Raw genomic sequence first — 27,369 nt, 5'->3', positions numbered from 1 at the left:
TATTTTGAGAGGCTTTGCACTTGAAAAAGAGACAATTTGCCCAATCAAAAGCAGCTACATTTTACTGAAGTAAATAAGGCTGAATGTCCTTGAAACAGAAGATGAGTTGGTTGGATGAATCATGGGTGATCATCAATGCAAAGGTTCTTTTTTTTACATAAATATGTTTTTGTAATGAAAATAACACAGAATTTTAAATGCTGTGACACATTTTTCCTTTAGCTTCTTAAGGTTTTTCTCACAAAACCAACTGTTTAGGGCAACACATTTGTGTGGTCAAAAAGTTGTGTGTTTGCCAACAGCACAAATTATCAGTAGTAGGAAGTGAGAATTATGTGAATTACTTACGTGGGTTATATTTCTCTTGGAGGTTGACCATCCAATATACACTTCCAAAGTCTCTAAGAGTGGCTTCCCATATTAGATTGATGCTTCACAAAAGCAGGAGCTAAGACTTGCACAAGCTTAATGAATTTCCCTGTCTTGGGGGTATCTTAAACCAGTGTCTGAAGGGAAGGAAAAGAGCTGAACCTTCCATTGGTCTGGCAGGCTGCATCCTGGCTGTAATCTATGGCAAGGTGTAAGATTCTTTGTTTTATTTCCCAGGTGTACTACTCCTGTGGTGCAGTGGTGGAATCAATGGAAAGAGGCCTGATTTTGTCACCAGGTTTTCCAAACAACTACTACCCAGGGACGCACTGCGTCTGGCAGTTCTTCATTCCCATGAGGACCCATCTCATCCTGGAAATATTTGACTTTGACATTTTTGAGAGCTCCAGTGAAACTCCAGCCCCCTGGGATGGCTTCTCAGCCCCTGCTACAACAGAAAATAAGGACATGCCTTCTCTTGAGGAAAACCTGGGCTTTGCTGTCCACACCACAAAACCCTCTCTCCAGAGCTCAATGTCGAAGGGGGCTCAGAACCTGAGCAGCACTGGAGACCAGTCAAAGGACCTTGCTGGTCACCTGGAGGAACTTCCAGGAGCCATCTCCAAAAAAAATGAAGCCAAGCAAGCATCTGAAGAAAACCAGTGGAAGCAGATGAAGGAACCCAAAGCAATGACCAAGGCTCAGCCAGAGGAGCTGCCATTGCCCGTGGCTGGCAGTGCATCAATTCAGAGGCAGAACACCAGTGGCCTGGAAACAGGAGAGGATGTGGAAGGGAAGGTGTTGCTTGCCCACCTGGCTGCTGGTGAGAGGGATGAAGTCACAGCAGAGAGCTGGACACTTCCCTCAACAGCACTGCCCATGGAAATCTCCTCCAGCCCTCAGCCAGCAGGGGATGTCTGTCCCCATGATGTGTTGTATGTTTCCGATCTCATCACGTTTTCCTCTCGCTTCTGCGGCCCAAATTCCCCTGTAAACAAGACCATGGTGTTTGGTTCATCTCTGGAGATGGTGGAGGTCATCATGGAGCTGATCACCACCACGGACCGCGGCCGAGGCTTCGCGATGCTGTTCGAGTACAGGAACATCAGCGAGCCCGGCCCCATGGGTGCTGTGAGGCAGGACAGGAGGGAAAACATGATGCTGCTGGCAGTTGTGACAGGGATTGTTGTCTTTGCTCTTGCTTTGCTCTCTGCCCTCTGCGTAGCCTGCAGGTAAGGTGATGCCAGAGCCTTGGAAGCAGTGATATTATCCACAGGGAAATGACCAGGGAAGAGTTACAATCACAGGGAAGAGTGACCTTCCCTTTGCTCTGCTAACTCCTGCTGTCCTCCAAATGTGGTGAAGTGGGTACAGAGGGAGTCAATGCCCCTCACTGCACCTGCCCATGGCTCCTCAGTTTTATTTCCTACTTCTATAGCTGCTGTACCTCAGATTTATTTTCTTTTTCCTACAGAAATACCTGAACAGTGAGGACTTTCCTGGGTATTTTTTGTTTCAATGGCAGTGGTGCCTTTGAACCTCAGCTTTTGGCTGATGGACAGGTTCAACAGAGAAAGATCATCCTTCCCTGAGTCTCCTGAGCAGGCTGAGCTGACAGTCACTGCATCTTCTCACAGAGATCCCACAGTTTGGCTCTAACTAACCATCACTAGCAGAAAAGTAAATAATAACCAAAGTATTACCACACAGAATTAAGATTTAAAAATATTTTCCCATCTGTAGCACATTTTATCCAAGAGACTGTGCAGGAATTCTGAATCCAATGCATTCAGTGTGCTAAGAAGTCATCTGCACATCCCTTTGATGCTGGGGAAGAGCCCAGAGCCATGCTGCAGTAGCTCTCATTGTTCCCAAATGCAATCCAAAAGTCAAATGAGCTGATGGTCAGGCTGGGTTTGGATTTCCAGGTCCTGATGCTAACTAGTTAAATGCTAACAGTTACACAAGCATGCCTCCATAGTCAATTGCTTTTCTTTTATGTATTTCTTTTCTCTATATCTATCCAAGGAACACTTCTCCGCCCCCCAGCATATGTTTGCATTTTTCTAACTCCCTAGCGAAAACATTTTTGTAGAAACCGTGATTTATTCCTCTCCCTTCCAACAAATCCAAAACAGAGCCCATTCTCCCCAGGTTTTTGTCAAAACAAACACCGTTTCCCAAACGATTTGACTTCCATGAAAACATCAGGTAAACTGAAATAAGCAGTGCCCCTTGCAGGGCTCTGCTCTGGGCTGGGGATTGGCAGGAGTGTTCATTTCCCAGAGCAGCTGCTCTGGTTTCTCCCTCCTGCATCCCCTGCCTCACCCAGTGTGAATCCTGCAGCCCCAGAGCCTCAGCACTGCCCAGACACCCCCAGCCCTGGGGCTGGTTTGGCAGAGCACTTTGGTTTGCCTTGCCCTGATAGAGGCTGCATTTTAGCTCTGGCAGAATGAACACAAAATGTAAACCCGTCACACTGGGCACCAGAGAACACAGGCACAGTGGTGAAGCTTAAATATCATCTCTGTGCTGTATACATAGAAAGTCCTGCTTTAAGGGTCTGGGCTTTTTGTAGCTGTAAGAGTTAAATTTGCATGTACTACATTTAACTAACCTTTTTGTTTTTAAAGAGCTCACAGAGCACTAATTTAGACCACAATTTTTTGCTAGCTCTAAAGGAAAAAGTCTGGCGGAAAATGTCTTCCAGATACCAAATACTTTATTTTTATACCCTTGCCAATCTTCAGAAGAGACAGAAACAGGCTCCCTTTGCTATGGCAGCAGTCTGGGCTGATACACATGTTGAGTAGGCTGTTCCTGCTCCAATACCCCTATTTAATTTCACTGTAACAATCCATGAAGCAGAGCATTATTCAACCCAAAAAAGTGCACCGGCAATCTGAGGCTCCACTGGCTGAGGTTTCCTCTGCAAAGCCTGTTTAGAAAGTCAGGCCATGCTGCTCACATTCACAGTTTGGCTTTCTTCTTGTTAGATGTTTACAAAATAATGTTCTGCTCTTGCTGACCAACAGAAAAAAACAGTCCACAGGGTTTCAGCCCCACACAGCAATGTTTGTGTGTTCTGGGAGCACATCCTACAGGGGTCCCTATGGCACAGGATTAGGCTTGCTTCTTTTAACACTGGTGTTTATGTCTCTTCATTGCTCTACAACTAATTTTTTTTTTTTAAGAAGATACCTATACCTCAGCCAGCTATTGACTGAATATAGAGACTACCCCTACTCCTTTAGCCTCTTGACAGGGTGTTTGCTGTCCCAGCCTCCTGTGTCGCTGCATGCTGTTCCTGGGAAGCCTTGATTACACCACTCTGTTTTTTATCAGAGCATTAAGGTGGGACCCGGTGGCAGTGATGCCATGACCTGTGCTGAATTCCCTCCCCTGTGTTGCACTGGAACACAGGTGAGGTGTTCGTTTGCTCCCTCTTTTCTGAGCTAACTGCTGCAAGGGCATTGGTGTCTGGCCCCAGAACCCTGGCCCTGGCTGGAGCTTGGCTACAGCTGGCAGCTGTGGGTTTTTAATGCAGCTCAGAATAAGACTGCTGAGGCCATTAAGCATTAAACTTCTTTTAGATTGAGCCCATCAAGCTCTATTTTATGCTTCTTGTCCTAAATAGGGGCTTGAAATGAGGTGTCAGATGTGTATTAGCCACAGTCTGTCCTCTCTGCAGAAAATGTCAGGGTGGCACGGGTTGGGCTGGGGGGAGATGCTGCTGCTTTACCAGAGCAGCACACTCAGACCTGGGACCAGCCCCCTGAGGCACAGGGACACTGTCCTGGCTGCCCTGGGCACTGCAGAGCATGCCAAGAGGAGGAACCTGGAAGCTCTTGGCCTTGTAAACTTGCCTTCAACTTTCTTTTCTCTTCATACTTTATTTATTCCTCTGGTACCAGGTTCAGCTGTTGATTTTTTTTTTCCCATTTCTATCTGCTGCTCTTGCTTAGCTAAAAGTAGCAGGCTCAGCCTTGCCAGGAGTAGAAATGGCCTGGGATGGGCTTGGCACCCACTGCCACTCCAGTGCACCAAGTCATCAGCAGTATCTGCTCAGGCTCATTGCATTGAGCAGGGCAAAGCTCTCTGGGGAAACTCCAAGTCTCTGCCACACTGCAGCTTTTGTTTTCTACTTGGGGAGGGAATGAAAGCTTCAGTTGTTAGTTGGCCAATAATTCTAATTACTTTTGGCCATGAAGCCTGGCTCGAGTAATGGGGGATTTTTTATTTTCTTTCCCAAGCCCCAGGAACAACAGATACGTCCATCTTATTTAATTTTAATCCTGTCCCATGCAGTCAAACTTTGGCTGTATGGTTGCAACCCATGAATTGCAGCTGCACTTTAGGTCTGCATATCCTCCCAACCCTTGGGTGTGCAGTGACTCCATCTCTCCCCAGCCAAGCTGCCCTGCCAGTCACTGCCTGCTGCCCACCCATCACCTGGGGTGAGAATCTGCCTTTGCAATAACCTGGGTTGCATCCCATCATCTGCATTGTCCCCTGGAGAACCACTGGGCACAGACTACCCTTGTTTCAGTCATTATCAGGTCCACCAGTGCCAACCTTTCTTTGTGATTTCTTTAAGCCTTATTTGTCCAAAAGTTTATAACTCTAGTCATTTTGTAATCTCAGTTTTAGTAAAAATGTGAAAAAAATGGTTAAGAACACGTGTCTCCCTTCAGCCAAGAGGCACGTTCATGCCATCATCATCTGCCACAGCCCTGCCTCTTAGTGAAACAGTCACACAAATGAGCAGCATCTGATGCTCTCTGCTTGCTAAATATAGCCCAGTGTGCAGTGTTAGCTATGCAGATGAAATATTCTGTCTAGCAGGACAAGAGGGATGTCACTGCCCAGACTGAAGGATCTCAGTCCTGCTGTTCGGTCACTGATGTGAAGGAGCAGCTGCCAGGGGGAGCCTGGTGGGACTTGGCACAGGGCTGAGCTCTGCTTTTGCATGGGCAGAGGAAGAAGATGACAGCTTCTCTTCTTCAGCTGGCTTTCCACCACATGAGCATATCATTCTCTCCCCTTGTTTACAGGCCTTGCTGCCTTGAGTCTTGGCAAGTATTTTGGATGCTCATTGCCTGCTGGGCTCCCCTTGCAGGATGAGCAGGGCCCAGAACTTTCCCGCTGTGGATCTTTAACTCACTCGAGGGCTTGTTGTTGTTGTTGCTGTCTCTCCTTTCCAGGCAGAGAACGTGCCCCAAAAGGAGCTCATCCAACGCATGCAGTGACCAGGAGGTTAGTGCTAATGGCTTCAGCAATTGCTGTTTCTCTCTTTCATGTTGGCTGTTGCACTGTTTGTCTGACGATGTTTACTGGGGCATGTTCTGAGTTGTAGAACAGGATCCAGAACTCCACTGTCGATATCAATGAGCTCCAGCTGGTGGTGCCAAGCCGGGAGAATGAGAACAACAACCACTCTGTGAGCCGGGAGCAGGCGGGTGAGTGCGGGCCCTGGGCAGCCCCGGGCCCGGGCCGGTCCATCAGAGCCTCCATCGATCCTTCCTTCCCCTCAGCCCTGCCCTGCACAGCTGGGGAGCTGCTCCACAGCAGACAGGCTCTGTCCCTGCTGCTCCCCCTCCCTACAGGGTAATTCCCCTGGCAAGGAGCTCATGGAAGCACAGCTCCCGTGCTGCCAGCACAAGCTGTCACAGCACATGGCGCTGCGGAGACACTGGGTTAGCAGAGCAAACGTGGTGGGCTCAGGCTGCTACAAACAGCCCACACAGACCCATCAACTGGGGAAGAGATTCACCTGCCCTGGGCCTGACTTTGTCTAGAAAGGATGGGTTTTACAATGCTCAGATTGTCTTGGCCAACTCCAGCTCCTCAGCTCCCTGTTCCTGTGGGTCTGGATGGATGGAGATGCTTTGGGTCACATTTACCTCACAGTGTCCTTCCAGGAAAAAGCATCCCAGCCAAGCTGCAGAGAATGTCACACGCTGCAGTTTTGAGTCACAACACATGAACTGTCCCAGTGCCCCTTTTGGTTGGTGGAGGCCAACAGGGAGGAACTTTCTGCTGTGTTTCTATCAGTTTCCCTGTGAACACTCAGCTCTCACAAGGGTGTCTCCACAAAAAGCTAATTCTGTACTCCCAGCCACGACAGCTTCCCATCTCCTTCTTGAGGAGGCTGTGGCCAGAGTTCTCCTTGCCTGGACCAGAGGACAGGCCTTGGGCACACATGCAGACACACATCCCCCTCCACGGCAGCCCCTGGAGCATCAGGCTGCCTGTAGGAGCAGATTCACTGGGGTTTGACCAAAAACTACAGCTCCCAGTATTAGCAGGTATGAGTAAATAAAAATAAATAATGAGTTGAGTGAGTTTGAAAGTTTCTGATCTGCAGCACAACCTCATGCGTTTAACACAAGGAATTTCAGTTCATGTCTGTTTTTATTAGAAAGCAGACCCAAGGGTGTTTCTCCTCTCCTCTTTTGTTCTGTTTTTAAAAGCTTGCAGTTTCAGGAGAGCAAACTGTTGATTTTAGTTTTGTTCTGGCTGGTGCAACAGCCAGCCAAAGGCTGTTCTAGATTGTCTGGTGAGGGAGGGAGGAGTTGGAAACAGATGTCTTGGACTCTTGCAAGCAATCTTTATTGATTTTCTTCCTTTCTCAGTCACTTCCTGCAGAGGCAGCACAGAACGGTCTCCTCAGGACACTGACCCAGATGTGCCCTCCTCCATCTCTGCAGTGACCACTGAGACTGGGAGTGATGAAGTGTTTATCATTTCTGCTGGACCTGGGACCAGTGGGCTGAGCTTCACCACCTACAGGATACAGGTACATCCCCAGCATCTCCAGCAGGCTGCAGGATGTCCCTCTTGGACAGCACTTGTCCATTTTTGCCTAATGCCCCCTTTCCTGAAAGGCAGGGACCAAACCAGGCAGTTCTCTTACCCCTCAAGCTGAGCTGCCATCAAATGATGTGGACTGTGATCCCCTGAGCCAGTGTCTTCCCAGCTTTGGGAAGAGCAAATGCAGAACCCTACCTCAAATAAGAGCCCTACTAGCAAATAATGGAGATGTTTGCCAGCAGACAGTAGGACCAACCTGCAGAAATGTTAATTGGCAGAGCTTATGTTCCATTAAAATTTACCACCTGTAGTAACTAAAATACTAGTTTTAACTAGGCAGACTTACTCCTGCCCACCCCTCCAAGTGATCAGGGAAATTACTCAGCTCCTCAGCTTGGCAGACAGTGTCTCACCAAGTTGATGGGAAAATTAACAGTTTAGGCTCCAAAAAAATCAAATACTTCAAGTGAAAGCACCGAGGCCCTCTCAGATTCACAGACAGAAACCTGAACTGATTCAGCAGGTTCTCTCTTATTTTAGCTCTTTCCCCTGGGCTCCTGGTCCTTTATTTGTTCAGAAACAGATGATGGCTCAGGTCTGGCTGTCACCTCTTCAACCTTGAGTGAGTACAAACAGAGCACATCCATTGCAGGTGCCTGCTAAAGCCTTTCCCAGGTCAATACTCTCTTCTCCAGTGCCCTGTCTCTTTTTCCCAGGATAAAGAGGATAAACAACCAGCACAAGGAACTCACATGCCCAGGACAGGCTGTGTAATACTTCTGTCACAGTTTACAAAACAAAAGCATTCTGTATCCCTGCACTTGATTAGGAAATTAGCCAGGAGGCCAGGCTGGTCAGGATTTTCCTACGCTGGTGTAAGACACGTGCTGAGCTTTGCCTCCAGCTGCCACCCTGATGAAGAGAAAGAGGGAAAGAAGGGAAAACAGCTCTGGAGCCTTCCCTTGCCTGAATGTGACTTTCTGTGGAGCAGGGCACTGGGGGATATGGCCAGACTGGGCACCCTTGAACAAACCTGGTCCTTTCCAGAGCAGAGAGCTTCACCTGGTGGCAGCCACACACACATCCAGCTTCCAAGCAGGAGGAAAAACCATTTTCCTGCCCCTTTTCCCCACTTTAGTCAGAAGGAACAAATACACACAACCCCCCCCATTTTTATTCTGATATTGCTTCTGCAATCAACATTCAGAGGGCATTTATGCATAAAAAAATAGAAGAGTGCTAAAACAGTGAAAGTAACCCAAAGAATTAAACACATTATTAAGCCAGAAAGCATCTCCTCAGTGATGTCCATGCAGCACACAAACAAGACAATACTCCAACCAAGTTCCTCAAGGAACCAAGGCTGGAAGCATGGCAGGACCTTTTTAAAAGCCCTGGGCCTTTCCCCACAGCTGAAGACCATCCTCTCCAGGGCTGTGCAAATTGAGCACAGCAGACCAGTTACAAACCTGCACTCAAAGGGGTTCTCATCAGGCCACTTGATGCTGAGGGCTCCTGGATGTCAGCTGTGTTTACAGCTGAATTTTTAGGTGTGTATTTTTAGGGTGTGAAATGCTGCTGGCCAGCCAGCCTCCAGGCCTCACAGAGGATGTGCTGTGTGGCTTTGTGGCCAGCACCAGGCAGTGGGATGAGATATCTGCTGGAGCCCAGCCCGTTCCTTGGCAGGAGCTGAGCAGTTATCCCCTTGTGAAAACATGTGTGAATTCCTGAGCCTTCACAGTGCAGTAAATAATGCCAGCAGACTCACCTCATGCAAAATGCTTGACTAGAATTTGTTAAATTATAAGGAGCTTTCATTAAAAAAATTATCTTGACCTTTTTCCCTGAGAAATTGTGTCTGGCTGCTTGGTCCTGTGCTGCCCACCAAGTGTGAGCCTGGGCCTGAGCCAGTGGTTAACTGGCTTTGCTCTGCAGCTTTTGCTCTGCAGCTTTTCAAACCTGTTTGAAGACACCAGTCCTGTGTTATGAGGGAAGAGCTGGGAGGGCAAAAATCCCCCTCTGTTTGTGACTGGTGTGAGGAAAGAGAGGGTGGGATGGCTTTTGGGGAGATTCCAGGTGTCCTCCAGTAGTCATGGCTTGCTAAATCCCCTTTGGTTTAAGGCATCATTCATCCTTTGGCTGACTTATGACCATGACCTCTGACTTCCGATCAGACACTGCAAGTTTCAGATGCAAAGGTTTGAGTAAAGAGTATGATCATGGAAGTCTAACAAATATTTTCCAAAGTCTAGAAAATACACTGTTCATCTTCCCAGTTACTTCCAGTGTACCTATCTCAAAACCAGAGGCTAATTTTTACATCACTTTGGAGGTATTTATAATAATATTAGAATAATAAATCCTAAGACAGCCTGAAGGGGCCATTAAGGAGAAGACAGCCGGCTTAAAATTTATAAATAAAGATTGTCCCTTTAATAAAATCTTAGATTAGGAGCTTAGTATTGAAACCAACTTATCAAGAGCCAGATGCCTCTCCTGGCTTCCTACTGAGTTTCTTTTTCTGATCTAGTGCTAATTTCTTGCCTCTCTGCCCATCCATTTCCAATATGACACATTCACTAAATAGTTTCTTTGATTTGCAGAAACTTGGGAGATTCAGATTCTCAGAAATATCATATTACATGTTTCTGGTTGCTCAGGATTTTAAAATCCAGGACACTGTGGGATTTATTTCAGACACTCTTTAAGGACTGTGTAAACTTTGGAAATAAGGATTTTGCATTCTTCTCATGACAACCATATTCGCACAGCTGAAAATTAAAAATATGTATAGAGTTGTGTAACAGGAGGCTTAAATAACAGGTGAGGTATTAGTAAGAATGAAAGGAGATTCACAGGAATGTCAGGAATTCTCTAACTTTCCTGGCTCTAAGCTCATATCAGTATTAAAGATAAAAATTGTGATTTCAAATGCAACATCAGAACTTAGAACATCAGAAGTATGGAAGAGATTTTGTTTGTCTGTAATCCATTCCCATGTCTGATCAACTCTGCTCATTCACAGGGCTGGTGACAGCAGTTTAATGTAGTCTCACCTTCTGATGATGCCGATTTTACAGCTGTCTGGATGTCTTGTTCTACTCCTAAGGCATGTTGTCCACCTGAAGAGCATTTTTAACGTGAAATGCAAATCCCCTTGGCTCCAATCCAGTTCTTGTGCTTCTTGTTCTATTCAGCACAGACGCTGAGAACAGATTATTTCCTTTCTCTTTATTTTTCATTATTTTTAATTCTTCCCTAACATAGGATAAAGAGCACCACTTACTTCAGTCTTTTCCCCCAAACTGTACATTTTAGAAATTTCTGATTTTTTTCCTGCTTGCTTGTGGATTTCTTTCAGTAGTCTCCATCCCCCTGAAGTTTTATTTAAAGGGAATCTAGCCTACTGAAAGAAATACACAAGAAATACACCTGGAGCCTTCCAAGAGCCAAGCAGAGTGGAAGAATTCTGTGAAGTTTATGACTCTGATCTGTCAAACACCTCCAGTAAAATTAAGCTGTGGATATTTCATATATTTAATGAGGGTTGTAGCACTATATCTTACATAATTGAAATTTCCCACTTCAGCTTTAAACCCGAAACTGGGGGAGCAAGGTAGAACTTTCCTCCAGGGAAGCCAGCGAGCTTCAGGCAGCAGACTGGAAGAGAAATTATGAGAAGTTGCATTCCTGAGTCCTCTGAGAAAGACGGAATCTAACTTGGCTGTTAGTGCAAGTCTCTCACACCAACAGCCTGTTTCCACAGTGTTTTAAAAATGTTTCGATGAAAGATGCCTATAAGTGATTTTTATTTACTCTTTACAGGACAAAAACCTGAAAAGGAGCGTGACAAGCCCGGGCTCCGTGTCGGACTGGCTGAGCTCCCAGCCCGCGGCTGCAGGGGCTGCGGAGAAGGGGAACGTGCAGCTGGAGAATCCCTGTCCCCGGCAGCGCACCTGGAGCGCCCGCACCTTCCACGACCTCCTGGCTCCCATCCCACAGCTGCAGAAGAAATGGTGCAGCTGGAGCACCAACAGCCCCTTCACAAAGCTGGTGGACAGCAGTGTGAGTCCTGCAGAGGGGAGGGTGTTGGGGTCTCAGCTCCTGTATTTCCCCACTGTTCACTGATTTGAACACGTTTTCCCCTTGGTCAGTGCCTCACCTCTCTGTCCTGCAGTGCAAACACATCCCAGTCCATCTTCCTCGGTGCATGGGAAAGTCTCTGCCTAATTATAGTGTAATTTAGCCAGGCTTTCCTAAAATATTAAGCAGCTGTATTTTCCAGCAGTTGGCACCTGGTTAAGAAATTATCCCCAGTCCAGAAGAACATTAAAAAATGCCTTCAGACAAGATTATCTCATTGAGTGTTCTGACATGTGATTTTTTCCCCTGGTTATGGCTTGTATTTATTATAATTGGTGTATTATTATTGCACTGCAAGGAATCTGTAGGTGTGGCAGGGATATCTGGGTCTCACTGACTGTAGCCATCAAACCAACAGCTTGTTACAAAGCTAATAAAGGATGTTTCTTCCTTTTTAAGATAATAAGATAGGGTTTTGCTAAAGAATGCATCTAACCTCTAAAATAACCAGGAATTTTAACTTTTAGTTCTCTCGGGATCAAAGTTTCAAGAGAGAGCTGCTTTCCATGGCATGTCTGCTAATTTTGTACTATTTTTTGCAGGGTTTTTCTACAGCTGCAAGGCCCCAAGGTGTTCCAACCAGAAAGGTAATCTCAGCCACTGAGATAGAGGGAGCATCAGAGACTGTTTACTCTGATTCATCTGCCAGCAATGCCTCCTATCCCCTCACTCTGTCTGCACAGAGGCAGCGAAAGTTAACCTCCTGCAATTTGAAGAAATCCAGATTTGGGAACCCTTATTTTGGATTTTTAGCCAGTTCCCCTGACAGCAAACATATGAGGTCCTTGGATCCCTCAAGACATCTAGGGGCAGCATCTCCAGTTAACAGCCAAAGCCCCAAAAATCTTCTAGAGAGCTCCAACCCACTGAAAATCAACTTGGTCAACGGTTCAAAAACAAAGGAGCTTATGGTAGAAACAGATAAAAACAAACCAGTTTTTGTTATTTCTGAAGAAGGGGATGATCAGCAGCCTCTGGTCCTGGCAGAACACCTTAGTCAGTGTGGAGATCACCTGCCAGAGCAAAATGCTGTGTATGCTCAGGCCGTGCCAGAGAAGCAGCCGGTGGTTCTGAGTGCGGAGAGGAACAGCTCTGCCCCCTTCACACCGAGCCTTCCCCTCTGGGCTAAATCCCCCACGTCGTACAAAGGCCATGGGAAGGGCCCCAGCTCCTCCAGGGACCTGCAGAGCTCAGCGCTCAGTGTTGGTGGGGATGCCAACAGTGCTGAGCCCTCCCAGAACTTCGACACCCCCGGTGCTGCCACGCTGTGCCAAGCCTCAGCCCAGTGATGAACTGGGAAACTCAGAAACATCAGTTCCCAAGCCCAGCGGGAACAGGGACACGAGCAGAGCAGAAGCTGTGCCCAGCAGCTCAGTGTGGCAGTCACATGTGGCAGCTTTGTTGAGAGCAGTCTTTGCTTCCCACACGTTGGGACTGAGTTTACAAGGATACAAACCACAGCGCAGCACAGATGCAAATCTCCCTTCAGTCACCAACCTCATCTCTCTTCTCCTGCATGAGACTTGGATGGAGTTTGTACAAGAAGGCATCCTCTGGAAAGGTACTTCAGACTGCAGAACCCCTTTTCTGGGATGGGAATGAAAGTAACCTGGGGCAGTCACACCGTGGTTTATATCTGAAATGTAAATCAGTCCCCTGTCCCTGTGGCATCACCTGAGTCTTTCTGTGGGGAGCTCTGAGTTAGCTTCTGTTTATAGCTCTGCCTGTACAATCCAAGCCTTGCCAAGCCAAGGGTAAGAATTCAATCATGCATGTTTGCATACAGTTTTGTAAACTTCATTTTAAGTATTTCATAACTTCTGCAGTCTAGCACAAAGCTTACCAAGCATTAGCAACTCTAATATTAAAGAGCAAGATTATCTCATCTCCTAACTCTTTAGAGAAGTGTACAGACAAGCTGAGCAACCCAATACCAGATGCTTGTTCTATTTAAGTCTGATGTAGCTTTATCTTTGTTAGGTCTACATAGGCTTAGAACACCTCAGTCCACTACATTAAATGACTCCTCATGGCAACAGGAGCATGTGTACAAAAACACTGAAATACTAGGAATAGTCTTCAGCATCCAACACTCGGATATTTGCAGCTGCTCTGATCCTATATTCACCAGCTATTTATTGCTGGTAACGCACATTGACTAGAGAACTATTCCCCTTCCTTTAGCAGGCAAGACTTGAAAGACAAAATTAAGGTGGGGCAAACTTTGAGTGCTCACTTTCTTTAGAACAGAACCCTACATGGCTGTGCCTCCCTGAGTACAAATCCAGGGCATTCAATGGAACACTGAACCAAAGGGAAGCCTGCTGGTCCTATTGCCTTTAATAACCCCATCAGTATTTTAATTTCCTCCTGGTGATATTTTCCTATCTTTGCAAGAGACTCCTGCATGTTTGTCCCAGAATTCAGAATTGTTTTTCTTTCTTAAATGAAACAATTCCCTCTGAAGCTGCATTTTGCAGCTGAGACAGCACATTGTTTTAAAGCAATAGTATGTCATAAAAACAGGTGCCAGAAAGAAATCTCCTGCACAAGTCTTCCCCTGTATTAGCTGCAGTGTGCATCCAGTTATCTTAATCCTTCTCTGTGAAGGCATTTAAGACTGATTGCTGAAATATTTAACTGAATTATTTATGATTTCACCTGCTGTTATAGCTTCCATTTGCCACCATTAATGTCTGAGATATGCAACACAAGACTATAGGTTTTGCCTTATATTTTTTCTGTGTGTTTACATGTCTACCTAGACATAGAAGCTGTGCAGCTGGTAGCAGTGGAAGCAAAAACACATTTGCCCTTTAGCAATTGACTCAAACATGAACAGCAAACAAATCTCTGCATTTATTATTTCCAGACTCTGTTCAGTGCCAAAGTCTGGCTCCATGTTGGTTGGTTCTTTTTTGGTGGGTATTTTCTGTTGTTGTTGTTGTTTAAATTAATGCTACTTGATTCAAAGGGAAGAGATTAATATATTTATGGTTTTAAAAATATTAAGTCTTCGGTACTCTAACTTCCACTGCATTAAATTCATATACATCGTAATTTAATGTTCTGTTACTTATTACATTTCTAAAGTTTGAAATACTAAAATCTACTTTTGAAAAGTATTTGTGTTCAATTATTGACAATAGTTACATTTGAAGGGTTGAAAAAAAGTGGCTTTTTCAATAAAAGCATGTTTAACCACTCATTTCTATGGTGTAACAACACTTAATTTGTTTTGCTGAAAGCCTGAATTGTGCCTCAGAGCCTGTGGGGTACCCCAGTGGTGGCAGAAGAGCAGAAAAGCAAACAATCCTTTTTAGATCCGTCCCAATTTCTCTGAGACTGAAGATGAGGTGGTTGTTTACACCAACTCCTCCACTACCTGTTGTGTAACCAAAGAGCAGACTCTGCTCACCAGGTTTGTCCAACTGCTGCCAGAGGAGGTTTCTGTGGGAGTTTGTGTTTCCTTCCAGGTCCATCAGTGCCTGCTGCAGCAGCATACGGGCAATTAATCACAGACACCCTGGCTGCACCATGGACTCTACACACACACACAGATATGTGTATATATGTATGTATATTGCTCCTGATGAACACAAAATATTGAACAGTGCTGCTTATTCTCAGAACAGAGATGATTTACCAACTATTTAAAGGTGATGCCTTCCGGCACTAGAAGATGCTGAAGCCCAGTGCTCAGGTACCCCAGGGGAGACTTCAGTTCCTGACCTGCCTTTTGAAGCTTTTTTTTCATTAGGGGTTTTCTGGATTTTTTAAAATGCAGATGACTAAAATTAACTGCTAAAAAGGTATTTGTGTTATATTTTGTACCTTCAAAGAATGTATAAAATATTTTCCTTCTCTTACAGCTAAAGCAATTGTTTTGAAGTTCTCATATTTTCATTTTTTTCCACCCAGGAACACAAATAACTTCTACCTAAACTCTTCCAAAAAGTCACAGCGCAGAGCTAAGAAATTCTGAGAGCTCTGGGTGGAATAAAGCGCTTTAATACTCTCAGCTGTAAATATTGACTAGGATTAGTTTTTAAATAGTATTACTTATGGCATTTATTTTGTTCCTAACAGCTATTATTACTTTGGAGAGCTATGCTGCCACTTTTAATGACAGAAAACCTCATCCCTCATGCATGGGCTTGGAGTCAGTTTTACCCTTGTGCAGTGCAGGGTTTGCTGTGTGATTCTGTGCTCTGTAACCAAGCAGTGAATGGGGTAAGCACCCCAAACACTCACTGAAGAGAGGGGTGAAAAATCATTCCAACCACAATTGCATGGGGGAAAATGTAAAAGAAACATTATGGAGCTAGCAAAGAGAAGTATTCTTTTCAACAAAACTGAGTAATACTCACCTTTATTTTTTTAAAAAATGAAGTATTCTGGAACACACTAGCCAAACCCTTTAGCCAATGTGTCAGGTAGACTAAATAGGACAAAAATATGTGGGCATTCCCTATTTTTTCACTGTACAAACAGTGGTTCAAAGTAAAAGCTTGAAGCCATAGAAGCTGACAAGAATCTGGTGTGCTGAGGTTTTTACTGTCATGTACTTGAACTGGTTGGGAATGGAGGCTCAAAGGGGAAACAACACATTTAACATCCAGGTATTGCATCCTAACTTGGAAGATTCAGAATAGCATTTAGCAAGAAAAATCCACTTATAACTTAGTAGCAAAACATGAACTGGGGTTTCCTTTCAGAACTCTAACTTTTTGCTAAGAGCAGTTGGTTGCAACTCTTCCTACTCAGAACTCTTTTGTTGGGGGTTTTTTCCCTCAGGAGGATGGCACATGAGCCCTAACAAAACACATTTAACTCAAACAGTCCAGTCAGTAGATTTTATTCTAAACAATTAAAGATTAATTTGAATTGCAAGGGAAAAGAAAAGGTAAGTCCTAAGCCAACACTTACCTAATGAAAGCAAGTGAAACTCAGCAGCACTGAAAAGAATACCCAACAGAGACTAAATACAGCTTCAACATATATTCATGGTCTGTCTAGAAATGTCTTTGATGTTAAACCTCATATGGCACACTTAGCATTTTTTATAATTCATTTCCTATGGAAACTAATGAGCTTAAGGGTGAAATTACCTCATTGAAAGTCAAAATGGAAGTGTGAAGAAAAGAAGGATGACCTGGAAAGCAGATTTAGAAGCAATCTTTGCATATTAAGCATTGCTGTGGGAAATAGTATAATTAGTTTTCTTCAGAACTTATTCCTTGGAATTGTGTAAGTGGTATTTCAGCTCCCAAACATCATGCAGAAGGAATGTTAGATAAAATAGGTGGAAAAAATGCAAAATCCTCACATGTTCTTCAAATCAAGATGTTTTTTCCTAACTTTCAGTGACTGTTGACTTATTTTTAAGTGGGCAGACCACAAAAAAAGGCTCCTTTCCAGCAGACTTCTAAGGAACCATAAGAAACCAGATTTTCAGAGCATAATTTGGAATAAGCATTCACTTCCCAAATTCCTGACTCCTTTTACTTGAATCAACTTATTTCCCTAAGCTCCTGCTGCAGGCTAAACCATCTGCCCTACACAGTTCTACTGAAGACTGGAAATTGGTACCAAATGCATGTTGTGTTTGGTGACTGAAAGAGCTAATGATTAACCTTGGACTGTCAAATACCAAGTTATTCCTGCTAAATACAATGAAACAGTTTCAGAGTTTAAGCAGAAATTATCCTGCAGAATTTGAGTACCTGAGCCACTCCAAGGGCTGCCAGTGGCCATACATTTGCTCCCTTCAATCCCACCAATATTTTTCTTTTTTCTTCATGCAGAAAGTGCTTGGAAGAGCTTTGGCTGTGCCAGACCTGATCTCTCAATAGCGCATTAATCCCAAAGCAGCAGCTCCCTCAAACTAAATTAGTTACAAGTCATTTGTGGACATAATGGAGTAGAAATAATTTAAATCCACTGCAAGTGCAAGGCCAGCCAAAATTACCAGTTTTAAAGGCTATCAGCTCATCTTTCTGGTGCACAGAACAACACTGTGTTTTCACTTTTACAATACTTAACCTGAGTTTGAGTTTCACTTAAATTTAGCCTGACAGCTGGGTAAAGAACAGCAACATAGATTAGCTACAACATTAAAGGGTATCCAGCTTCAAGTATGGGAATGGCAGCAGCACAAAAATCCTGGGATGCTAAACTGCAACTTGAAGCTTAACTCTGGCATCACTTTCTCCCACCTCAGATACAACAGGGCAGGCAAGTCCTCCTATTTACTCAGCAAGGCTAAAGTTCTGTGCAGAAAGAGTTGTACTGACAGTAGTCAATTGAAACCTTATAATTTACACAGTTGTAATAAAGATGAACACAGTATTACAGTAATTTCATCCAGGCTGCTGTTAAATTGGGTGGTAAAATACCTGTCACTTCAGTGTTTATGGTGTGGCAAGAAACTAAAATAGTAACTACTTTTAAAAAAAAGTAGCAAACTTTTTAATTTGCAAGCATCTTGAAGCCCTCTTACTTCTATTTAATAATCTTTTGCTCATATGATTTATTATACATCCTGTAGGGATTCTGATGATCCTTTACAGTATCATCTGACACTTTTAAGGAAGTTTGAGAATGACATAAAAACTCATGTCATTTTCAGTTACTCCAAGTTCAGGGATGGTATTTGCTTGTAAAATCTCAACATTCAAATAACTAAACACTAAAATGGATGTAGCAAGTGTTGCATACATCCATTTCTGTGGTGACAGTACATGCCACACAAGAAACACAGACAGACAACTTCAGTAGCTTTTTTTTTTTCTTTTTTAATTAGTAACTTCTTAGTTCAGGAAAAAAAATAAACCACAAAAGAGAACTGGAAGAACTAGTCTCCACCTTCTTTATAAAAGAACTTTTCTCAAACAGAGAGACTATATACCTTGTTCACCACTATGTCAAATCCTATCATAATCACCTTGGTTTCCACATCTATTCTACCACATTTCATGCTCAGCTTCCAAACATCTCTTATAAAGGAGGTGGGGATGTGCTTTAGACAGGTTAAAAATATGCTGCACCTTTAAAGTATTTAAACAATTACACCAAGCATAGTTCATACATTTATCACATTAACTATCACCTGGTAACCATACATTTAAAAAGGTCTAAGGTAGAGTATGTAATACCCATGACAGATACTCTTACTTACTTAAGAGCATATAAAGATCAGGATTTATTCACCCTCCCCATCTGCAAGCCAATTTCTGATCTCTTCCTGGTACAATATAAATGACAAAAAAAATCCCTTCATTCCATTGCACTACTGCAACCCTATATGCATAGAAAGGCAGATTAATTACCTGTGACAGGGAAAAGGAAGAGGGGTTTAGAAAAACAACTTGAAGAACATCTACTGCACAGGTACTTTAGATGTTAAGCACATGAGTTCTGCTGTTTGGGTTTTTTCCCCCAATTTTTTTTTTCTTATGGTCACACAATACACCCCTACACAAACATAACTCGAGTAAGTGCAAGTTACTCCTGACCAACAAAACAACTTCAGCACAAGAGGCTTGAACACCAGCACAGTGACAAGGCTGTGCTGAAAGCCCATCTGGGGTGTGGGAGTGGTGAATGAGAATGTAAAGCACATTTCTGCATATAATGTGCAAAGGCTTGATCTCCACAACTGCACTCAATTTGCTACATGCACAGCCAGAGATGAAATGAGATCAAAACCAGCTGGGAATGGTTGTCCTGAGAAGATACAATAACCATTAAAAAATCTAAACATAAAATACAAATACAGAAGCAACAGAACATTGTTAATACTAAAAGACAGAAACACACCGTTGTTGTTAAAAGAAGTTTCAAGTAATATTCCAGATCCAATTTCAATCCTACTCACAGGAGAAAATGCCCAGAGATTAGGAAGAGAAGTCCACACCAAAGTGTATTTTTAATAGCATAAGGGCATGGTCAACAGACCCATCCTTGCGACAGCTATTTTCAAAAATAAAAAATCTAAACAGAAAGACATCATTCTAATTAGCATTCTTAGTAAGATGTGCATTACTGGAAATAGTTGCTCAATTCACTGCAACCAGTAGACACGATGTGCTGCATCATTTGTGCTCCATTATATCACAAGATACTGTGTGTACACTTTTTAACATCCAAGTATAAATCCTGCTCATAAAATAAGGCATACTTAAAACAACATGGTCTCTACAGAGGTAACTTTGAATGATTTCTTCTCATTCTGCTCCACTCTTGTAGGTGTGATGAGAACAAAATTGGTCCCAGTTGAGGTCTGTCAACATTAGCAACCAGATTATGATCATATCAATTTGTAGGGAAGGGGGAAAGTTGGGATTTCTTTGTTTTTAATGACACTTGGGACATCTCCTGAATGAGCTCTGCAGAAGTCATGAAAATAAAATCTACATTTCCTATGTCAGTGACACCAGTGTGCCCCTTCATGATCCCTATCTCTATCCCTATCCAGAAATGCCTCCATATTGCTACAATTTGTCCAAATTCACTCATTTTCAGTAAGATTGTTCCTTCCAGTAAAGCTGCTATATTCTGTTTTAAGTTAGTTTTTTCTACATTTTCACCAGTGTATGCATGCTAGAGAACAGCTGCATTGCAGAGGTACATATTTAGCACATGGTATCAAACCAAAAAAGAAATACAAAAAAAATGAACCAGTGTGCCCTACTGGCTGCTCTATGTCAAAAGCACTGTTTGGTCTTCTGATATAAAACACTACAGAAGTAATATTAGCAGATGTCTGTTCTGCTTCAAGTGTTACCCCACCTTTAAATGTGATCTTCAAATTTTTGTGCAATTCTTTTTGTAATTTCAAGTGAATAAAAACATCAACATGTCTAAACTAAGAAAGGAAACTGTACTACCTCCACTGTAACACTGCACATATGGTAGAAGCTTTAAGTTGAAACAGCTGTTTATTGGATGGATTTTTTAAAAAGGAATATTAATGTAGTTTCTAGCCCAAAGGCAATGGGTAGCAACAAAATATTGGACTACCGCAAAATGCAGTTACAAATATACACTGACAATATCCTCCTTAAATATTAATGGCTCTTGAAATACCCATCAGATACTTTTACAAAACTTCTCTATTTTAAGTCTATCGATTTTTCTTAGTTTCTTCACAAGTAGTGCAAATACACTCCTTATTCTTAGGTCATCCCAAGATATGGCTGGTTTTTGTGAATGTGATTTGTTTGTGTTCTTCACTGTAGTCATGAGCATGGAATGCAATGCTTGCTGGACTACCTTGGAAAAAAAAATTTACCTTATTCATGTACAGCTGTAAAATTCTACAAATTAAAAATTTCACATCAGGTTACCTGATGGAAAAGTTAATGATTCCCTGCTATGGGGGAACGGAGCAGATCCCCTGAAACCTTAAACTGTACAAGCAGTGTAACAGGCTTTTGTCCCCTCTCTACAGACTACAAGTTTTCAGTTCTTGAATCTTGTTTGCTCACAAATGTGATTGAATTTCCTAAAATAAAGAAAAACATAATATTAAAATGTAACAAAGTTCTCACAAGTCAGGCAACAAAAGCAATTCAGCATTTTGCACAGGGTATTTTAAATGTTAAACAGTCTAAAGCAGACCATTTACACACTGAAATCTCTTTTTCAGAACCTCTTTAGATCATACTTTACTGTCATTTTACATGCAACAGGATTTTCAACATCTCTCCTGCCTCACCCTCCTTAGTTTTATTATGCACACAGAAAACCTGTTATTAAAAAGCATTCCTCTATACTTCTGCATGCTTCAAACCCAGAAGGCAATTAAAACAGGAATCGGTGATTTAATTTTCCCCTGCAAGGTATTAGTAACTTTTAGTAGACAGCATTACACAAGTCATTAAGAACAAGAATTAACTAGGCTAATTTTATATTTCAACATAAACACATTCTCTTAGTGGCTTAGAATCTTCTGGAAAGAAAAAGTTTTTCTCAGCCTGTATTATCTAAGTTTTATAGGAATGGCAAATCTGTCTTCATGGATTAAACAGAAAACATAATTTACTACCAAGCACTACTTCCCACTTCTCAAAAACATTTCACTGTTCCTTCTTTTTCTCTTGCTGGGGCCATGTGGCCCCTCACACACTACTGAAACAGAAGATGGGGGGTTGAGTGTGTCACTACACGTGGAGGAAATGGTGCAAAGGAGATCCTGAATTTTCCCCTCAGCTGGATTAGATCAAAGATCAGAAAAACCTTGCTCACATAATTTAACTACTTAGTAGAACAATTTAGCTCAATTTAAAAAATTAAAATATTATCTGGATATAAAGGAGTGGTATGACAGCACTGTTTGCTTTTATGGATTTCAAGAACTAAGTGTAGCAGCCAGTAAAGTTCTAGGAAGGACTAATGCTTGGGGAAAAAAGAGAAAGAAGGAAAAAAAGAAGGGAAAAAAAAACCCCTGAGTCATTTTTATTCTAGATGAAATTATCCACAACATGAACAAAGATAACTGGTGAGTACTTTGATATTGAATTAACTCTAACATTTCAAAACAAAATCTCCTCTGGGAACACAGACTGTCCTATAATGTGAAGTTACAGATAGCAGTGGTACTTCAAATTACATCTGCAACTGAAATCCAAAATTATTTTTGAAAGCTATTTGGTAAAACCTTTGAATTTGTAAGAGACTGCAGATGAATATTTTACAAGTCTGTCTTATGATCTGCTTGCCTGAGCTGCACAGACTGGTTATTTTCAACCCACAGTACCTGAAATATTAAAGGAATTATGCTAAGCGGGTATGTACATTGCAACATTAGAAAGATACTGCAGAATCTTCTATTCATTAAGGCAATTTCTCAATAAGGGGTAACAGCTCCTCTATCTTAAATTACACTGAGAATTTAGAGAATTATTCATAAGGCAAGAAGGATTTTTCAACCCTCCCTGAAACCAGTTAGTTCTTAGGGAGAAAATTTTTGTTTTGTTTTATGAGTCTTTAATATTTGTCTTACTACATGTGCATCTTTTTATAATAAAACTGCATTGGCCTTGATATTTTAACTCAAGAAGCTTGATTTACTTTGGAAGGACATTTCTCTCCAGATACCAGCAGTCCAAGGCTGGTATTAAAACTCTTGACAAGTAGAGGGTTAATCTCTTTTCAGGCTCAGTATTTAATTTTTGAGGCATGCCAGATTCCTTGGGTCAGAGATGTAAGACCTAGAAACTCCTCAGGAACCTGCTGTGGCTTATGTTACATGCTCCAAGCTGCTCCTGTTGCTAATTATTCCCACCAATTGATTCCTTCAATGGAAGCTGCACTTCACTGAAAGAATCCTTCCACCCCAGTGGGTGGAAAAACAGCCTCAAGAAGTGGCAGCCATGGGTTACATCAACTTACAAGCGCTGGCAGTGCCCTGATGCACGGAGGGCTCATTTCAAAGTCGTGTTAAAAACAAAAATGACAAAAAATTCCCCAATGCTCACCCAACCTGCTTTATGCTGCAAGTTCTGGCACTTGAAAGGCTGCATTTAGATTGCTTTTGGTTTGGTTTTTTTAAGGAACACAAAGCAAAACCACCTTCTGAAGTGTACAACTTACATGGCGTGGTGTGCTTTGACCTGAGTTCGACAGTTGCGTCCCCAGTAGCAATCAGGACGGGACGTGACAGTCACTGCAACAGAGCAAAGGAAATGCTGCATTTATTACAAAAGTCATTAAAGTGACCCAGATTATTAAGCCACTGCTAATGGTTGTTACTCATCAGAAACAACACATGATTGGCAAGAAATGACTGTAGAACTATATTGTTTCACCTTTCTGGAAACAAAGCAAACACTCTGCGAAGGACAAAAAATTAGTTTTTAATGTTAATGCGGAATTATGATGAAAGTGTTTAGTTCTTAGTGCTGTCAACTGAAGTTTTACCATTTATTTTAACAGAGATGGACTTGATTACACACTCAGCATTTGTCTAGAAGTATTTCCACACAAAAGAAAAATTATTAATTTGGGTAGAGTTTGCTGCTTTCCCCCACCTTCACATACATTACAACTCAGCTGTCCAGCAGATGAACTCAAAACCAATGTTAAGGGCAAACCAGATACACAATTTTTGCTCATTATGTACAGCATCACAAGCAGATTTCTCAACAACTTAAGACTGGGAGATGTTGCTAACAGCAAGAACTAAGTTGACAGAAGTAATATTTAAAAGCAAACTGTTGGAACAGCTTTTGTCCCAAACAAATTTAGGTCTGAATGAGGGACAGTTGCTTGCAGGCAGTTTTGTACTAAAATTGTAAATGCAAAGATTTAGAATCAGTTTATAAAAGCATTCTAGTTCTTAGTTGAGAGCTGGTAAAGTGTTAAATTGTTCAGAAAATGCATCATTTTATGTACTTAAATGGGAAAATAAATTTAATTACAGCAATTGGTTCCTGTTGACTATATTCTGATTTGACTGAGTTCCCCTTTTCACTCTGCAGATATATTTATTCTACAGATGAGAAATGATACTGAAAGAAAAGGTTCCACTAGGGAGTCTGAAAATAACTATACACAAGCTTGCAGCTGACAAGTAAAGCAAGGAGCTAAGGCATTAGCCCTGCACCAAGATTTGCCATGGGCTACATGAAAGTACCAAAAGAACACCAATACAAAGATAAAACTCATGTTAACTCTTTAAATTACTTTTCCCCCTCCTTACTGAGCAAAACAATCCCCACCTGGCAATTCAGCCACAGGAATATTCTGCCTGTACTGGTAGGCAAGTTCTCGAAAGCTGCGAAGGCCACAACAGTAGCAAAGCACTGTGTTCCCAGTGATTCTGTAATCTGGGGAGAAAACCAGTTTGTAAAAATGTAAGCATTAATAAATCAGGTTTAACTGAAGAGCCAGGATTGCACTGGTTCTGTACACAGAACTCCAAACTTCTTGATAACATTGCTGAGTTACATCCAGACAAGCAGTCATGCACATGCAAACTGAACACAACACATACCTGACAACATAAAAACTCCTCTTTGAAGAGCTAAGAGACTTTCATTTAACATATTTTTCCATGTCAGACCCCTGGATGCCAGGTAATCCTGAAAAGAGCAATTTTAAGTGTTAAATCTAGAAAAATCTCCAATCTTAAAGAGTAAGCAAGGCATTTATTCTCAAATATTTCCAAATTTATCAGTAACTAAGTTTTCAGAATGAGTTTATGTGATGACAAGAAAAAGTTAAATTCCTGTAACTTAATTAGCATGATACATTTAGACCACCAATAAAACCTTCCACTAAGTATCTTTTTTCAGATCTCCACTTTTGCCAAAAGTTTGCAAATAGATTAATTCCAGTCACATTCTCATTCACCTCAAATCAATATTTCATCCAGTTTACCTAATTTAGGCAACCCTGTTATAGTATGGGCAAAATATTTTCCATACAAGTTAGTGTGAAATTTAACTTGTCTGGGACAAAACATTTAATAAGCATTGCTTTCCTGGCTTGTTTTTATTGAATTATTTTTCTCTTAAATAGTATCTTGGATGATCATTTGGAGATCGTTTAATCAGCTTTTAGAATCAGGTTCTGCAAGTGACACAGTGCTGCCACTGTAAGTGTCAGGCAGCACATGAATTCTATTTCATCAGTGAGTACATCTTAAACTTTGGACATTTGTTATTATCACACACAATGATTTTTAAACATACCTTTAGGATATCTGATTCATAGTGGTTGTTATTCAGGACGCCATCTAAACACTTATCACCAAGATTTATTTCTAATCAGAACAAGAAGAAGAAAAGTTACTATTTCTTGCCCAAACCCTTGTGGCCCTCACACATTTTCTGAAGGTTCTTCTGTTTCCTGAAATAACATGCACAGGCTCATGTGAGCACCAAGTACATGACTGCATTCAACATGTGCTAATGCATGTGATTTTTAACTTCTAGTGGCACAGACAAAATACTGAGAGTTTAAAATTTCAGCTTCAGTCCACAAACACTACCAAGCTGCACAAATCACCAGTGCTAATAAAGCATATTCTATTAGCTCCAAACTGCAGCCAAGCCATTCCAACTGTTCTAATTTACTTTTTTAAATGTCAAAAAACCTTGAGTTTCAGAAGTCTGCATATTTAAGAGGGCAAGATTCTTTTCTAATCTGATATCATCAGATGTTCAGTGCTTTTGCACTGATCTGTATGATTCTCTTACTAGACTGAAATACACCATGGATTTTTATAGTGGAAAGAATTGTGCTCAGCAAGTGCAGTTTCTAACCCCAATATTGTATGAAGGCACAAAGTTAAATCTGTCAAAGTTAAGACACGTGTCCCTTCAATTTTGTGTGTTTGTGATGTGAGGACACAGGCCTTGCTTCTTTTTGCATGACTGTGCTACAAACTGATCTGTCTCTTAAGTTACTTAAAGTTCAAGACAGGCAGACATTATTGCAAAGTGAACAGGCTGATAAGCAAAAAAATGACTCCACAGTACCACAGAATGGTGCCAAGCAGCCAAAACACGCCATGCGAGTGCAGCCCCAGTACAAGTGACAGAAGGGCTGCAGACAAACTGTGCCTGTAAAATAGTAAAGAAAACCCTTGTAAGGACCTGAACACAACAAAACTCAATGGTTACCATTCTCATAAATCAGCAACAACAGAGCCCTAATAAACTTGCTTTAAAAAAGGTACAACTTTTTCATTTAAAATACATTCTTTAAACAACTAATAAATTCTTTAAAGGAAGATTCTTGCATGCTGTCACTACAAGCATCCAAATAAAGAAGATTCATACAAAAAACAGTCTTCCAAGTAAATTTAAGTTTAATAATAAATAAGGAGAGAGTTCTGTAGAAAATAAAATAAAAAGTGTACACACATTGCTGAGGAGCAACATGAGGATTCTGTTCACGCTCTGCTCTACGGTCAGGCATTGGCTGGAAGCAGCAGGTGCATATTACATGACTTCCTTGAGCAGGACACACGTATTCCTGAACAGCTGGATGAGTTAAAAAGGAAAAAAAAAAAAAGATTGAACAATTTACAAATTGCAGTTTGGATGAGGAATCTTAATGAATATTAACAATATAAAAATCTTGAAGTAACAAGCAACCTTTTTACAAAAACTCTATGAAGCAGCAGAAAAAAAGCATTCAGACTTCTGGACTGCACAGCTGTGTAAAATATTTCAGTATGCAGAAAAGGTTAAGAACTTTTCAACCATCTCATCAACCATCAGCAACCCATTTTGGACAACCACAGCTAAATGCTGTATTTGTAAAGACATTGGTGTGGAGTTGCTCTCACAGTCCTGTGAGAGGGACTTTGCTTAGGTCTAACTTAGTTCATAGCCGTAGCACAGCTCATTGCTTAGCTCAGGGGAGGTGGAGATGATATTCAAGGGTCCCTTCCAACCCCAGCATTCTGTGATTCTGCCCTGAGTGTCTGAGTTGCAGTATTTTATGCTGCACTGCTGGGGCAATGTGACACTGACCTGCAGGGAAGTTGGCAGAGGTTGATGGAGCATCTCCCAGAGCCTGCATTCCTCCTGCCTCTGTCTCCTGGCCTGTGCCAGGCACAGTTGGAACAGAGTGTCTTCGGTACCCTGGGCACTGTCTGCATACTATATATGGTTGACTGAAAGAACAATATGAAATTATATCAAACAAATGCAAATACAACTTAGGTCACAAGACTGGTCAGACTCTCGAAGTTTAACTTTAGGATTTCCTCATTCAGTAACAGATGAAAGCTTATGTAACTCAGCACCTAGCTCTGCCGTAGCTGTGACAGATAAAAACTTTGGGTTTTGTAGTATTCCTCAAGAAATTTTAAACAAAAGGTAAAGGAAAAAAAGAGCAATGTGACTGAGAGAGGAACAAAGTTGGAATAGTTATCTACAAGAATTCTTCTGTTCCTCTGTAGACATTCAGCAAAAAATGTTTGCTGTTGAAAAAAAAGAGGAGGTATTTTGGTACTTGGGAATTCCTTGAGTCAAGCATCAGCTGCTTTGGTACCATAGACCAAGTGAAAGCAGCCACATAAGA

At 41.9% G+C, this 27,369-nt stretch overlaps 2 protein-coding genes across 7 annotated transcripts in view; one reads left to right on the top strand and one right to left on the bottom strand.

Moving 5' to 3' along the window:
- Nucleotides 1-14,558, top strand: part of LOC135454584 (uncharacterized) — a 31,582-nt gene extending 17,024 nt beyond the window's left edge. The window contains exons 2-7 of the mRNA XM_064726853.1: nt 607-1,601; nt 5,574-5,625; nt 5,726-5,828; nt 7,005-7,168; nt 11,008-11,247; nt 11,868-14,558. Of these exons, the coding sequence (XP_064582923.1) occupies nt 607-1,601; nt 5,574-5,625; nt 5,726-5,828; nt 7,005-7,168; nt 11,008-11,247; nt 11,868-12,614 (2,301 nt within the window). The 3' untranslated portion in view covers nt 12,615-14,558. The remainder of the gene's footprint in view (nt 1-606; nt 1,602-5,573; nt 5,626-5,725; nt 5,829-7,004; nt 7,169-11,007; nt 11,248-11,867) is intronic.
- Nucleotides 14,559-18,102: 3,544 nt separating this feature from the next.
- CHFR (checkpoint with forkhead and ring finger domains) overlaps nt 18,103-27,369 on the bottom strand; it is a 30,103-nt gene continuing 20,836 nt past the window's right edge. For all 6 annotated transcript variants that reach the window (XM_064726761.1, XM_064726762.1, XM_064726764.1 and 3 more), the window contains 8 exons: nt 26,817-26,959; nt 26,202-26,321; nt 25,815-25,898; nt 25,026-25,096; nt 24,326-24,413; nt 24,051-24,158; nt 22,924-22,996; nt 18,103-20,833 (listed from right to left, as the gene is read on the bottom strand). In XM_064726761.1, the coding sequence (XP_064582831.1) occupies nt 20,791-20,833; nt 22,924-22,996; nt 24,051-24,158; nt 24,326-24,413; nt 25,026-25,096; nt 25,815-25,898; nt 26,202-26,321; nt 26,817-26,959 (730 nt within the window). In that variant the 3' untranslated portion in view covers nt 18,103-20,790. The remainder of the gene's footprint in view (nt 20,834-22,923; nt 22,997-24,050; nt 24,159-24,325; nt 24,414-25,025; nt 25,097-25,814; nt 25,899-26,201; nt 26,322-26,816; nt 26,960-27,369) is intronic.

Source organism: Zonotrichia leucophrys, chromosome 15, assembly GCF_028769735.1.
Source record: "Zonotrichia leucophrys gambelii isolate GWCS_2022_RI chromosome 15, RI_Zleu_2.0, whole genome shotgun sequence".
NCBI lineage: Eukaryota > Metazoa > Chordata > Aves > Passeriformes > Passerellidae > Zonotrichia > Zonotrichia leucophrys.
This window is presented reverse-complemented; position numbering and strand designations above follow the sequence as displayed.